The 15169-nt window shown below is 42.9% G+C and overlaps 1 protein-coding gene across 5 annotated transcripts in view; it reads right to left on the reverse strand.

The window, feature by feature from the left end:
- Positions 1 to 1488: 1488 nt before the first annotated feature.
- The window catches only part of gmip (GEM interacting protein), a 47532-nt gene continuing 33851 nt past the window's right edge, over positions 1489 to 15169 (reverse strand). For 2 of the 5 annotated variants that reach the window (XM_021624491.3, XM_021624492.3), the window contains 4 exons: positions 11315 to 11517; positions 7905 to 8238; positions 6203 to 6305; positions 2918 to 5789 (listed from right to left, as the gene is read on the reverse strand). In XM_021624491.3, coding sequence (XP_021480166.3) covers positions 5059 to 5789; positions 6203 to 6305; positions 7905 to 8238; positions 11315 to 11517 — 1371 coding nt within the window. In that variant the 3' untranslated portion in view covers positions 2918 to 5058. Of the gene's footprint in view, positions 5790 to 6202; positions 6306 to 7904; positions 8239 to 11267; positions 11518 to 15169 lie in introns of all 5 variants that reach the window. The other 3 variants (XM_021624493.3, XM_090193050.1, XR_016485193.1) reach the window with 2 other exon arrangements.

Here is a 15169-nt window from a genome sequence, read left to right on the forward strand (position 1 = left end):
GAGAAAAGGTTTGATGGATTATGTGTGGATGAGACAAAACATGCACCTAACTAAACAATTAGAAACAAATGTTTTCCTACTTGCTAGAAATAATAAGCGGTTGGTTTAACGTTTGGCCCCGTTTGTAAATTTTTTTTTTTTTAAATACAACTTTTCATGCGGTGAATTCTACTGCCACCGTGTGGCAAGAGAGGTGGAGGCGAGATGCCTACAGCCAGCCTACTGTTCTTACATGATGGTAAAGTCAGTCACACCAGCAATTCTATGAAATGCTTTCGTACAAAGTCCATACAGCAATTCATCTGACTGGAATTCATATCAAATGGATCCAAATGTGGAAATAGTTGTAGTTAAAATTTAATATGGAATAAAAGAGGAAGCTCAATGTAAGTACATCTTTATATGTGTTTATTAATAGAAATCTTACAGCATTCCGATGAGCTTCCTATAAAACCCTAATAGAAAAATCACACATGTATCGACCGTTTGTTTACAGTGGAAGCCTTGGCATTCACGTTTTTAAGGGAATGGCGAACAGTGCAGGAAACACTCGTGTCAGGACTGGAGGGGGGGAAACTTTTTACAGAATTCATCAAGAGGATGAGGTTATAGTAAAGACAGTGATTTATTGTCCAGCCGTGTGACCGTAAGTGGGCAGTCTATCTAGCCTTCGTCTTTGTGTGCGCTGCTGCATAGAGCATACTTTCCCCCAAAAAACTCTCAAACTCTATCCAAATATTCAGAGCAGTTCATAGTTACAGTTACAAATATTTCAGAACAGTCCCCCCCCCCATTGAAACCTTGAGAAACTAGTTCGCCTGAACTCAGGAGAGAGAGTGTGCTTCCTCGTTAAAGGGGTTACAGTGAATGTGTGTTCTAAACGGAACCCTATTCCAAATCCTTACATAGGTCACTGGTCAACAGTAATGTACTACTGGGAATAGAGTGCCATTTGGGATGGAAACACGTGGACTTCTCCTTAAAGAGGTTATTACAGTGCTTCTCCTGCTATATTTAGGTTATGGAGTCCCTTCTATACCAGAGCTGGCTATTGGTTTCCGGCCCAATCCTGGCTTGTTAGAGATATAGTGTGTATTCATTACTGACACCGTACAGTAGCAAAACGTTTCACAATGGAAACATGTGTCGGTATTACTTTATAATAAATCCATGTAATAGAGCATTTATAATGGATTAGTAAACTAGCTCATGCATCGTTTATTAATCATTACTCATTCATACAATTTTAATATAGGTCCGTATAAACCATTTTCTAATCAGTAGTTAAAATTAAGTATTTTTGCGTGGAGTGATCTAAAGTGTGGGCTATTTATACTTTATAAACGCTTTGAGTGACCAGTGTAATTTCTCATTAAAAGATGGACATGCCATTCATTCGTAGACATTCTAGCAGTACCTGCTGCAGGTCTCAAAATGGCCCCTAGAACATATCAATGGTTAAACAATAAGCACACAATACAGAGGATGTTTAAATATATTGAACATTTTATTCCGAAACTGTCACACTGTTGTAATAATGGTGCGATGTGTAACTTCAGACACATTCTATGCTGAGTAGAACAACGTTTTGTCGTCTGAAAATGCTTTCATTAGCGTTTCTTGGCAGTGACATTTCTACCAAAACCAACGCGTGGAGCAGTCAGTCAATATACAGCTTGCGAGGTAAGGAAACAAATATCTGAATTCATAATTTAGCTGAACTATCCCATTATGTTTAAAGAGTGACTACATTTTAAAGGCCCAGTAAAAGTGTCGCCAAAAACAAAGCCGTGTGTGGTTAAAAGACTGGAAGCATTTAAAAGGTCTACATGTCACATTTCTATCTGCAAATCATACATGGAACATATCTACCTCAATCACATAGGCTTATCAGTAGTAATGAATGAATAGAGAGAACAACCGATCTGGCCAGCTGTTGTGTGTAGGCTACATCTTCCAGTTGTATGACTCGTTTGCGGTTGTGAGGTTGACAAGATTAGCAAAACATTCACGTTACAATAGAGGGCTGCATTCCTGTGCGAGACAGGGTGGAGTGAGCTGGGCCACATAAGCCTAAAAGAACATTGCGGGACTGCAGTTGGGTTCGGGACCAGTTCTTGCAGTAGCGGGTGGGAGTCGGACAGAAAGCCAGCAGTGGTATGAAAAACTGCTGGTGTGGGCGAGAGCGGGTGCAGGCAGGAGCGGGATGAATAAATCAGAATAAAGCATTACACCTCTTCCTACAACAGTTTTCGTGAATAAAATGTTTGATATATTTCCTTAATTTAAAGGCCCACTGCAGTCAAACACTAGATTTTCCTGTGTTTTATATATATTTCCACAATATGAGATTGGAATAATTCTGTGAAATTGTGAAAATTATGATAATGCCCTTTTAGTATAAGAGCTTCCAAAATTCTCTGCCAATATCAGCTAGTTTTTAAGTTTTCCCCTCCCCACTCAGACCACCAGCAAAATTCTTGTTTGAGAAACTTCTGTTTGCTAAGAATCTACTTTTTTTTCTTCTTTTTGACCATTTGAATTGAAAACAATCACAGTGAGGTACTTAATTGTTACCCAGAAATGATTTGATATTGAGATAAAAACGTCTGTATTGGACCTTTAAACATCATGTGCCGTGTACTTGTTCTTTTACCATTGATACTGTATATTTCAGACCTTAAGGAGCATCGGGTACAGCTGGACCGTCTGTCTACCAATGGCATGTTCATCTTTTTGTGAGAAATTATACTGGTCACTCAGAACATTTATAAAGTATTTATAAAGTGTAAATTGCACACCATTTATATGAGGCCTCGCAAAACGACGTAACTAATGATTCTTAAAATGGCTTAAATGACCTATAAATAAACATCTTATGAATGGAGAATTGATTAAGAAAAAAATGAATAAACTATTTACTAATCCATTACAAATTCTTTATTACGTGGAGATACTATAAAGTGCTACCAGAGTTTCTATTGGACATATTCAGGTAGGTCCCTCCCCATTTGGTTCAGTTTGGTTTCTATTGAAGACACACACAGTGTAGTGTGTATGACTGGAATTGTCACGGAAGTCCTGATGATAGCTTTGCAACGGATGTTGATGCAAATTATACATACAGTATAGGGCTTAATTATTTAAAGTCTAGATTTGGCTCTGTGTGTCTGTGTATATAGACAGTGCGTATGGACAGTGTGTGAGTAGGCCCTTTGGTGAGCGTTTCATTTATATATCTATGTGCATAACTGTGATGAGTTACAGTACCAGTCAAAAGTTTGGACACACCTACTCATTCCAGGGTTTTTCTTTCTTTTAAAAAAAAACTATTTTCTACATTGTAGAATAATAGTGAAGACATCAAAACTATGAAATAACACATATGGAATCATGTAGTAACCAAAAAGGTGTTAAACAAATGTAAATATATTTTATATTCTTCAAAGTAGCTACCCTTTGCCTTGATGACAGCTTTGCACACTCTTGGCTTTCTCTCAAACAGCTTCATGAGGGATGCTTTTCTTAGTCTTAAAGGAGTTCCCACATATGCTGAGCTCTTGTTGGCTGCTTTTCCTTCACGCTGCGTTCCAACTCATCCCAAACCATCTCAATTGGGTTGAGGTCGGGTGATTGTGGAGGCCAGGTCATCTGATGCAGCACTCCATCACTCTCCTTGGTCAAATAGCCCTTACACAAACTAGAGGTTTGTTTTGGGTCATTGTCCTGTTGAAAAACAAATGATAGTCGCACTAAGCACAAACCAGATGGGTTGGCGTATCGCTGCAAAATGCGGTGGTAGCCATGCTGGATAAATGTTCCTTGAATTCTAAATAAATCACTGAAAGTGTCACCAGCAAAGCACCCCCACACCATCACCTCCTCCTCCATGCTTCACTGTGGGAACCACACATGCGGAGATCATCCGTTCACCTATTCTGCATCTCACAAAGACACAGCGGTTGGAAACAAATATCTCAAATTAGGACTAATCAGACCAAAGGACAGATTCACACCGGTCTAATGTCCATTGCTTGTGTTTCTTGGCACAAGCAAGTCTCTTTTTCTTATTGGTGTCCTTTAGTAGTGGTTTCTATACAGCAATTCGACCATGAAGGCCTGATTCATGCAGTCTCCTCTGAACAGTTGATGTTGAGATGTGTCTGTTACTTTAACTCCGCGAAGTATTTTTTGGGGCTGCAATCGGAGGTGCAGTGAACTCTAATGAATTTATCCTTTGCAGCAGAGGTAACTCCGAGTCTTCCTTTCCTGTGGTGGTCTACACGACTTTTGCGACTGCACTTGAAAAAACTTTAAAAGTTCTTGAAATATTTTGAATTGACTGACCTTCATGTCTTAAAGTATGTGTAATGGACTGTCGTTTCTCTTTGTTTATTTGAGCTGTTCTTGCCATAATATGGTCTTTTACCAAATAGGGCTATCTTCTGTATACCACCCCTTCCTTGCCAACTGATTGGCTCAAACGCATTAAGAAGGAAAGAAATTCCACAAATTAACTTTTAACAAGGCACACCTGTTAATTTAAATGCATTACAGGTGTCTTCCTCATGAAGCTGGTTGAGTGAACTCCAAGAGTGTGCAAAGCTGTCATCAAGGCAAAGGGTGGCTACTTTGCGGAATTTCAAATATAAAATCTATTTAGATTTGTTTAACACTTTTTTGGTTACTACATGATTCTATATATGTTATTTCATAGTTTTGAAGTCTTCACTATTATTCTACAATGTAGAAAATAGTACAAATAAAGAAAAACCCTTGAATGAGTAGGTGTGTCCAAACTTTTGACTGGTACTGTATGTTAGTATGTTCTGTATTGTGTGAGTATGTTCTGTTCTGTATGAGTATTCTCGATTGTATGTCATTTTTCACTGTATTTGTAAAAAACACTTGACGTTACACAATACAATTCATCCCTTCTATGGGTTTAACCATAGAAATAGAATCCTGTCAGTCTACGGAACGTTGACTTGAATGGGGAATGTCCATTCTCGAATGTGATTCTAATTCTATGGTTCAAAGTTCCAACCTTCCTCCTCCTCAGACAAAGTGTTGCTGCAGTCCTGAGTGGCTACGTCTGAGCTTCAGCCCTGACAGGATCTTCCGGGCCGGGCCACTCAGACCCTCTTCTCCGCTCAGTCTCCGCCTCTCACCTACCCACCCCTGCCTGTTATTGGACTGATTCACGTTCAGCTGAGACAATGTGGCAGACCAACTCCTAAGCCCCGCCTCCTGAGCACCGGTGCTCGGCGTCGGATTGGCTCCTGACGCTACTGCTGTTGTTTCAGCTACTGATGTTTCTACTACCACTGTCCCTGCCCGCAGCCTGCCCTGTGGAACCTCATATGGGCGTGTCTTCTCTCTTTCCGTCTGGCTCTCTGGGGCGTGGCCTCCAGCCTGGCTGAGCAGGTGGTAGGCGGTTGTCTCGGGGGGAAGCTCCAATTGAAGGATTCTCCTTCTCTGGCTAACAGGTTCAGGTTCTGGGGAAGGGCTACGGCTGCTGTCTGCGCTCCTTAGTTGGTTTCTCTTCCTCTCCTCCTCATCCTCCTCCTCCTCATCCTCCTCCTCCTCCTCTTCCCCGAGCTGCCCGGCATTGGTAGTGCCCGCGGAGCGGCGGAGACCCGGGGTGGGCTGGCGCTGGTACTTGACAGGCTGCCTGCTGAAGTGACTCCGTGGCTGGGTCCCCATGGTGGGAGAGTCAGCTGGCTCTGGACCCCCTACCAGATCACCCAGAGCAGCAGCCTCTGTTGATGCCCCCCTCACAGCCACGACTGGGGAAGCAAGGGGGAGGAAAGGGAGGAGAGAGGGGAGGATATGTGACAACAAGACAAACCAGAGAAACACAGATTAACCACTGTACTTTACCTTCAGCTTAGCAAAGTAAATACTCTGTCTCTTTCTATCATAACATGTTGTGTGAGTTTAGGGCTAGCTTTTGAGAGGCTGTTGAATATTGGCAAAAGAAAGAAGAAAATGCCTACAGTGAAGTCAGCAGAGGGCGCTATAACATGACAAAAACAGTGAGCAGCGAGCAGACAAAATATCTGATGTGCAGCAGAGAAAGGTTATGTAAGGAAATGACAGATCAGATAAGAACAGCAAAGTCCTCTAGCCCACCTGTTTACCAACAATACCCATTAATCCAACCAACCATTCCTCTGATACTACAGTACATCCCGCCTACCTGCTCTCTCACTGGCTTCAGGGCTGAGCTGGTCCACTGCCTCATTGGACGACGACTTGTCAGATATATAACCCTCGCTCGAGTCTCTCTTGATTGTACGAGTCTGTTGAAATGACACAAACTCTGAGTTTTGGAGAATAGATACCAGATTTTTGGGGTAGGAAGTGTTGGGAATGGAACACTGCAGCGAGATAAATACTATATTTCTAGGTCTAGAAAGTGAAGCCCAGTGGGTTACAGAGAGATTGCCAGGTAAATTGTGGATGTTGATTAGCCTATACATGTAACAGGGATTTTTTTTAAACTTATTGGAGAAAATCAAGTTGCCTGGTCACTTGTTCTCCTAGTTCCGTTTTTCAGACAAAAAAATAAGCAAAGGGCAGGGCACTAACCTTCTCTTCCACCCCCCACACCCTCCCAGTATTTCCCAGTGGTCAGTGTTGTGTATTTTGTGGCCAAGAATGCCCATGCTAGGGCTGTGTCTCAATAACTTTAACTTGCTTCCTCTCCTCATGTCCTTTCCTACCCATGAATCCTGCAGTTTACACATTATCCAGTCCTTTGGCCTCTCAGTGGTAACGAAGGAGAGAAGAAAGGAAAGGAAGTAATTTTACAATATAGGAAAGAGAACAGGAATAATTTGACACTCATTTACTATATTTCACAGAAGAAGCCATTGGACAGTATTGAGATCCAGCCGGGGTAGATCTGGTCAGGAAAGGAAGGGTCAGATCAGAGTCCAGTCAGAGGTAGCATAGACACACAGAGACACACACACACACCCAAATGTTGCATTGTGTTAAGCCTCACAAAAAAAGCACATAATCCCTTCCGAGTTGGCCACAGCATGGTGAGCCAGGAGCATTAAAGGGGCAATCTGGGATTGATACATCTGTTTTGGGATTTTTTTTATTTGAATTAATGATATAGCCATTGACTCTTGAATAATATTCCTTATAAGTGCCTCGTTAGTTACATTTCTTCAACCCCATCCCTCAGCTGTTTACCAAAAAAAGTGACTGGAGTGACCTCTTGTTGTTTGAATCCCAGATTACCCCTTTGAGACAACAACAGGTAACAGAAGCAAAAGGAAAGAAAGCAGCTCAAGGCAGCAGGCTGAGGCTGAACTCTGTGAACCCTGGCTTTGAGGCAGACTTGGGTTCACATACTATTTGAAATCTGTCAAATACTTTGAGTAGTTGCTCTAGCCTTCCTGGGGTGCCAGATGGGCTGGGTTTACAGTTTTGTGACTATTCTATTGGAACTATTGCGCCGTGTAGTAGCCTGGCGAAAGTATTTTAAATAATTTCTAATAGTATTTTAACCCAGGTCTGACTGTAGGGCATCATGAGCCGTCTCAGTGTTACTAAGACTTAGAGGACCAATCACTGGCTGCAAACCTACAGCTGCCAGATGTGTGATCAAGAGGCCTCAGATTCAAAATTAAGTGTTTGATTGAGGTTAACATTGCCCTCCTAGTCAAACCATTTAAAAACATTGGAGAAAATCTGTATTTAAATGTACTTCAGTATAGTGGGTCTATGAAAAGTATTTGAAAAGTATATATTTATCTATCAGCTGAGGGTTAACTCATCTGTTGACCAGACCTGGGTTCAAATGGTATGTTTGGATTCAAATACTTAAGCTGCACTTGATTGAGCTTGTCTGACACGATGGAATCCCCCCTCAGTGTGTCCCTTACCTCTAGGGAACGGGGGCGTTCTTTGGACGAGGCTCCTCTAGTGGGGGGTTCCTGGGACCCAGGGTCAACCCCAGCAACAGTCTTCTGGCCCCCCCTTGAACACATCGCCCGGGGAGGGGTGTCAGGGAGGGGGGTGGTGGGGGCGGGAGGTGGAGCATCAAAGATGTGTTGGTGGTGTGTGATGAGAAACTCCACCAGTAGGGCTTGGTAGGTGGTCTCCAGTAGGGCCACCATGGACACGTCTACAGACACCAGCGGGCGCAGCAGGGTCGGACCAAACACGATGCCCAGGTTACTGGGAGACATCTTGTTCTCCTCGTAGTTCTCTGATACTCTGTGGAGAGAGAGAGAGAGAATGTGAAATCAGTGAAGAAGAGAGAGGATAGAGTATGGCCAAAAAAATACAATCTGGAGGGCCCAGCACCCCTCATATGACCATGTGACCGACCGTTCTGCTGCACGCCACAATAATCTGTTTACCCAGTGAGCTGAAGCCGAGGCATAACTTTGAGGAGCTAACACAAGTCTATGAGCATGGTTCACTGAGACATCTCCACAACAACCAGGTTTGCTAATTGTGCCGCAGTGTGCAGTAGTATCTGTGTAGGTGACATGTGCAGTAGTATCTGTGGAGGTGACATGTGCAGTAGTATCTGTGTAGGTGACGCATCATGTGCCGCAGTGTGCAGTAGTATCTGTGTAGGTGACGCATCATGTGCTGCAGTGTGCAGTAGTATCTGTGTAGGTGATGCATCATGTGCCGCAGTGTGCAGTAGTATCTGTGTAGGTGATGCATCATGTGCCGCAGTGTGCAGTAGTATCTGTGGAGGTGACATGTGCAGTAGTATCTGTGTAGGTGACGTATCATGTGCCGCAGTGTGCAGTAGTATCTGTGTAGGTGACATGTGCAGTAGTATCTGTGTAGGTGACGCATCATGTGCTGCAGTGTGCAGTAGTATCTGTGTAGGTGATGCATCATGTGCCGCAGTGTGCAGTAGTATCTGTGTAGGTGACATGTGCAGTAGTATCTGTGTAGGTGACGTATCATGTGCCGCAGTGTGCAGTAGTATCTGTGTAGGTGACATGTGCAGTAGTATCTGTGTAGGTGACGCATCATGTGCCGCAGTGTGCAGTAGTATCTGTGTAGGTGACGTATCATGTGCCGCAGTGTGCAGTAGTATCTGTGTAGGTGACGCATCATGTGCCGCAGTGTGCAGTAGTATCTGTGTAGGTGACATGTGCAGTAGTATCTGTGTAGGTGACGTATCATGTGCCGCAGTGTGCAGTAGTATCTGTGTAGGTGACATGTGCAGTAGTATCTGTGTAGGTGACGCATCATGTGCTGCAGTGTGCAGTAGTATCTGTGTAGGTGACGCATCATGTGCCGCAGTGTGCAGTAGTATCTGTGTAGGTGACGCATCATGTGCCGCAGTGTGCAGTAGTATCTGTGTAGGTGACGCATCATGTGCTGCAGTGTGCAGTAGTATCTGTGTAGGTGACGCATCATGTGCTGCAGTGTGCAGTAGTATCTGTGTAGGTGACGCATCATGTGCTGCAGTGTGCAGTAGTATCTGTGTAGGTGACATGTGCAGTAGTATCTGTGTAGGTGATGCATCATGTGCCGCAGTGTGCAGTAGTATCTGTGTAGGTGACGCATCATGTGCTGCAGTGTGCAGTAGTATCTGTGTAGGTGACGCATCATGTGCCGCAGTGTGCAGTAGTATCTGTGTAGGTGACGCATCATGTGCCGCAGTGTGCAGTAGTATCTGTGTAGGTGACGCATCATGTGCTGCAGTGTGCAGTAGTATCTGTGTAGGTGACGCATCATGTGCTGCAGTGTGCAGTAGTATCTGTGTAGGTGATGCATCATGTGCCGCAGTGTGCAGTAGTATCTGTGTAGGTGACGCATCATGTGCCGCAGTGTGCAGTAGTATCTGTGTAGGTGACATGTGCAGTAGTATCTGTGTAGGTGACGCATCATGTGCCGCAGTGTGCAGTAGTATCTGTGTAGGTGACGCATCATGTGCTGCAGTGTGCAGTAGTATCTGTGTAGGTGACGCATCATGTGCTGCAGTGTGCAGTAGTATCTGTGTAGGTGACATGTGCAGTAGTATCTGTGTAGGTGACGCATCATGTGCTGCAGTGTGCAGTAGTATCTGTGTAGGTGACGCATCATGTGCTGCAGTGTGCAGTAGTATCTGTGTAGGTGAGCATCATGTGCTGCAGTGTGCAGTAGTATATGTGTAGGTGACGCATCATGTTGCACGTTCCGGTACGGGATACACATGGTATACACCATCCAATGAAATGCTTCCTTCAGGTTCCTTCTCGACAATGCAACAACAATAAGAAATATAGGAACATTAAGTAAATGGCTCAGTAGAATAAAATAAAACAGGGCCTCCAGAGTGGCGCAGCGGTCCAAGGCACTGCATCGCAGTGCTAGAGGTGTCACTACAGACCTGGGTTCGATCCCGTATCACAACCAGCCATGGTTGGGAGTCCCATAAGGCAGTGCATAATTGGCCCAGCGTTGTTCGGGTTAGGGGAGGGTTTGGCCGAGGGGGCTTTACTTGGCTCATCGCACTCTAGCGACTCCTTGTGGGGGGCGGACGCCTGCAGGTTGACCTCGGTGGTCAGGTGAACAGTGTTTCCTCCGACACATTGGTGCAGCTGGCTTCCAGGTTAAGCGGTCAGGTGTCAAGAAGCAAGGTTTGGCGGGTCATGTTTTGGAGGACGTATGATTCGACCTTTGCCTCCCGAGCCCGTTGGGGGAGTTGCAGCGATGAGACAAGATGAAAAAGGGGAGTAATTTAAAAAAAAAGATATATATAAATATATAAATTTACAGTCCATATTTACAGGGAAGGGGGGATTGTGCAATATTGAGAAATCATAATAAGAGCAGCAGTTGTGATGCGTGTGTAGCATGAATGTACTGTGTGTGTGTGTGTGTATGTCTCTGTGGGCGTGCATGTGTGCTAAGGTGTGGAGAATCAGATCAGGTGGTCAGTCCAGTTCAAGTGTTCAGCAGTCTGATGGCTTGAGGATAGAAACTGTCTCGGAGCCTGTTGGTATCAGACCTCATGCCCGGCGGTAAGGGAGTGAACAGCTCGTGGCTGGGGTGTGTGGGGTCCTTGATGATGCTGCAGGCCTTCCTCGGGCACCGTTTCGAATAGATGTCCCGAATAGGTGGGAGCATGGTGCTGCACTGTATAATAGAGTAGTACTTGTGAAGGTGACGCATCATATTGTGCACTGTGTAGTAGTGTAGTACCTGTGAAGGTGACGCACCATATGTTGCACTGTGTAGTAGCGTAGTACCTGTGAAGGTGACACATCAAATGCTGCACTGTGTAGTACCTGTGAAGGTGACGCATCATATGCCGCACTGTGTAGTAGTGTAGTACCTGTGAAGGTGACGCATCATATGCTGCAGTGTGTAGTAGCGGTATGGGGGCAGTCTCTCCAGCAGGTCTCTCAAGTTATATGTGAGGTCATTCACTATCCCAGGAGTCTCTGCTGCCGCCTCCCTCTCACTGAGATGCTGGATCTCCTTGCCCACCCCGATGAAGTCATTGTACAGGTCAAAGGTCAACAGCGGCTCTGGAAGCTGTGTGAGGAGGAAGATGGTTATTATTAACAATTCATTAACACATAATAATAATAATAAATACTTATTAGCTTCGATGCATTGACTGACAACTGTACCACATGATGTTCACTAAAAGGGGAATCCTGAGTTAAGATACAGTGCCTTGAGAAAGTATTCGGCCCCCTTGAACTTTGCGACCTTTTGCCACATTTCAGGCTTCAAACATAAAGATATAAAACTGTATTTTTTTGTGAAGAATCAACAACAAGTGGGACACAATCATGAAGTGGAACGACATTTATTGGATATTTCAAACGTTTTTAACAAATCAAAAACTGAAAAATTGGGCGTGCAAAATTATTCAGCCCCCTTAAGTTAATACTTTGTAGCGCCACCTTTTGCTGCGATTACAGCTGTAAGTCGCTTGGGGTATGTCTCTATCAGTTTTGCACATCGAGAGACTGACATTTTTTCCCATTCCTCCTTGCAAAACAGCTCGAGCTCAGTGAGGTTGGATGGAGAGCATTTGTGAACAGCAGTTTTCAGTTCTTTCCACAGATTCTCGATTGGATTCAGGTCTGGACTTTGACTTGGCCATTCTAACACCTGGATATGTTTATTTTTGAACCATTCCATTGTAGATTTTGCTTTATGTTTTGGATCATTGTCTTGTTGGAAGACAAATCTCCGTCCCAGTCTCAGGTCTTTTGCAGACTCCATCAGGTTTCCTGTATTTGGCTCCATCCATCTTCCCATCAATATTAACCATCTTCCCTGTCCCTGCTGAAGAAAAGCAGGCCCAAACCATGATGCTGCCACCACCATGTTTGACAGTGGGGATGGTGTTTTCAGCTGTGTTGCTTTTACGCCAAACATAACGTTTTGCATTGTTGCCAAAAAGTTCAATTTTGGTTTCATCTGACCAGAGCACCTTCTTCCTCATGTTTGGTGTGTCTCCCAGGTGGCTTGTGGCAAACTTTAAACAACACTTTTTATGGATATCTTTAAGAAATGGCTTTCTTCTTGCCACTCTTCCATAAAGGCCAGATTTGTGCACTATACGACTGATTGTTGTCCTATGGACAGAGTCTCCCACCTCAGCTGTAGATCTCTGCAGTTCATCCAGAGTGATCATGGGCCTCTTGGCTGCATCTCTGATCAGTCTTCTCCTTGTATGAGCTGAAAGTTTAGAGGGACGGCCAAGTCTTGGTAGATTTGCAGTGGTCTGATACTCCTTCCATTTCAATATTATCGCTTGCACAGTGCTCCTTGGGATGTTTAAAGCTTGGGAAATCTTTTTGTATCCAAATCCGGCTTTAAACTTTTTCACAACAGTATCTCGGACCTGCCTGGTGTGTTCCTTGTTCTTCATGATGCTCTCTGCGCTTTTGACGGACCTCTGAGACTATCACAGTGCAGGTGCATTTATACGGAGACTTGATTACACACAGGTGGATTGTATTTATCATCATTAGTCATTTAGGTCAACATTGGATCATTCAGAGATCCTCACTGAACTTCTGGAGAGAGTTTTCTGCACTGAAAGTAAAGGGGCTGAATAATTTTGCACGCCCAATTTTTCAGTTTTTGATTTGTTAAAAAAGTTTGAAATATCCAAAAATGTCGTTCCACTTCATGATTGTGTCCCACTTGTTGTTGATTCTTCACAAAAAAATACAGTTTTATATCTTTATGTTTGAAGCCTGAAATGTGGCAAAAGGTCGCAAAGTTCAAGGGGGCCGAATACTTTCGCAAGGCACTGTATGTCCATATTAGTCATAGTTTGGCATAATCATGAAAGGGAGCTTTGTGTGAGAGCTTAAATAACAGTGTATAACAATGTATGACTGTATCTCAAGTCAGAATCCATTCGCCTCGATATGGTCTCTATTAACTGTCGTTGGTTCTACAGTATATTGTCTGTATTAACTGTATCGTTGGCTCTACAGTATATTGTCTCTATTAACTGTCATTGGCTCTACATTATATTGTCTGTATTAACTGTCGTTGGCTCTACAGTATATTGTCTCTATTAACTGTTGTTGGCTCTACAGTATATTGTCTGTATTAACTGTATTGTTGGCTCTACAGTATATTGTTTGTATTACCTGTGTCGTTGGCTCTACATTGTATTGTCTGTATTAACTGTGTCGTTGGCTCTACACTATATTGTCTGTATTAACTGTGTCGTTGGCTCTACATTATATTGTCTGTATTAACTGTATCATTGGCTCTACAGTATATTGTCTCTGTTAACTGTCATTGGCTCTACAGTATATTGTCTGTATTAACTGTCATTGGCTCTACAGTATATTGTCTGTATTAACTGTATCGTTGGCTCTACATTGTATTGTCTGTATTAACTGTATCGTTAGCTCTACATTGTATTGTCTGTATTAACTGTATCGTTGGCTCTACAGTATATTGTCTCTATTAACTGTCGTTGGCTCTACAGTATATTGTCTGTATTAACTGTATCGTTGGCTCTACAGTATATTGTCTGTATTAACTGTGTCATTGGCTCTACATTATATTGTCTGTATTAACTGTCATTGGCTCTACAGTATATTGTCTGTATTAACTGTATCGTTGGCTCTACATTGTATTGTCTGTATTAACTGTCGTTGGCTCTACAGTATATTGCTCTATTAACTGTCGTTGGCTCTACAGTATATTGCTCTATTAACAGTCGTTGGCTCTACATTATATTGTCTCTATTAACTGTCGTTGGCTCTACATTATATTGTCTGTATTAACTGTGTCGTTGGCTCTAGAGTATATTGTCTGTATTAACTGTGCCGTTGGCTCTACAGTATATTGTCTGTATTAACTGTGTCGTTGGCTCTACAGTATATTGTCTCTATTAACTGTCGTTGGCTCTACATTATATTGTCTGTATTAACTGTGTCGTTGGCTCTACAGTATATTGTCAGTATTAACTGTGTCATTGGCTCTACAGTATATTGTCTGTATTAACTGTATCGTTGGCTCTACATTATATTGTCTCTATTAACTGTAGTTGGCTCTACAGTATATTGTCTGTATTAACTGTATCGTTGGCTCTACAGTATATTGTCTGTATTAACTGTATCGTTGGCTCTACAGTATATTGTCTCTATTAACTGTCGTTGGCTCTACATTATATTGTCCATATTAACTGTCATTGGCTCTACAGTATATTGTCTTTATTAACTGTCGTTGGCTCTACAGTATATTGTCTGTATTAACTGTATCATTGGCTCTACAGTATATTGTCTGTATTAACTGTATTGTTGGCTCTACAGTATATTGTCTGTATTAACTGTACCGTTGGCTCTACAGTATATTGTCTGTATTAACTGTATCATTGGCTCTACATTATATTGTCTGTATTAACTGTTGTTGGCTCTACAGTATATTGTCAGTATTAACTGTGTCATTGGCTCTACATTATATTGTCTGTATTAACTGTCGTTGGCTCTACATTATATTGTCTGTATTAACTGTTGTTGGCTCTACAGTATATTGTCAGTATTAACTGTGTCATTGGCTCTACAGTATATTGTCTGTATTAACTGTCGTTGGCTCTACATTATATTGTCTGTATTAACTGTCGTTGGCTCTACAGTATATTGTCAGTATTAACTGTGTCATTGGCTCTACAGTATATTGTCTGTATTAACTGTGTCGT

This window comes from Oncorhynchus mykiss, chromosome 12, assembly GCF_057628025.1.
Source record: "Oncorhynchus mykiss isolate SJ-2025 chromosome 12, ASM5762802v1, whole genome shotgun sequence".
In the NCBI taxonomy this organism is placed as follows: Eukaryota; Metazoa; Chordata; class Actinopteri; order Salmoniformes; family Salmonidae; genus Oncorhynchus; species Oncorhynchus mykiss.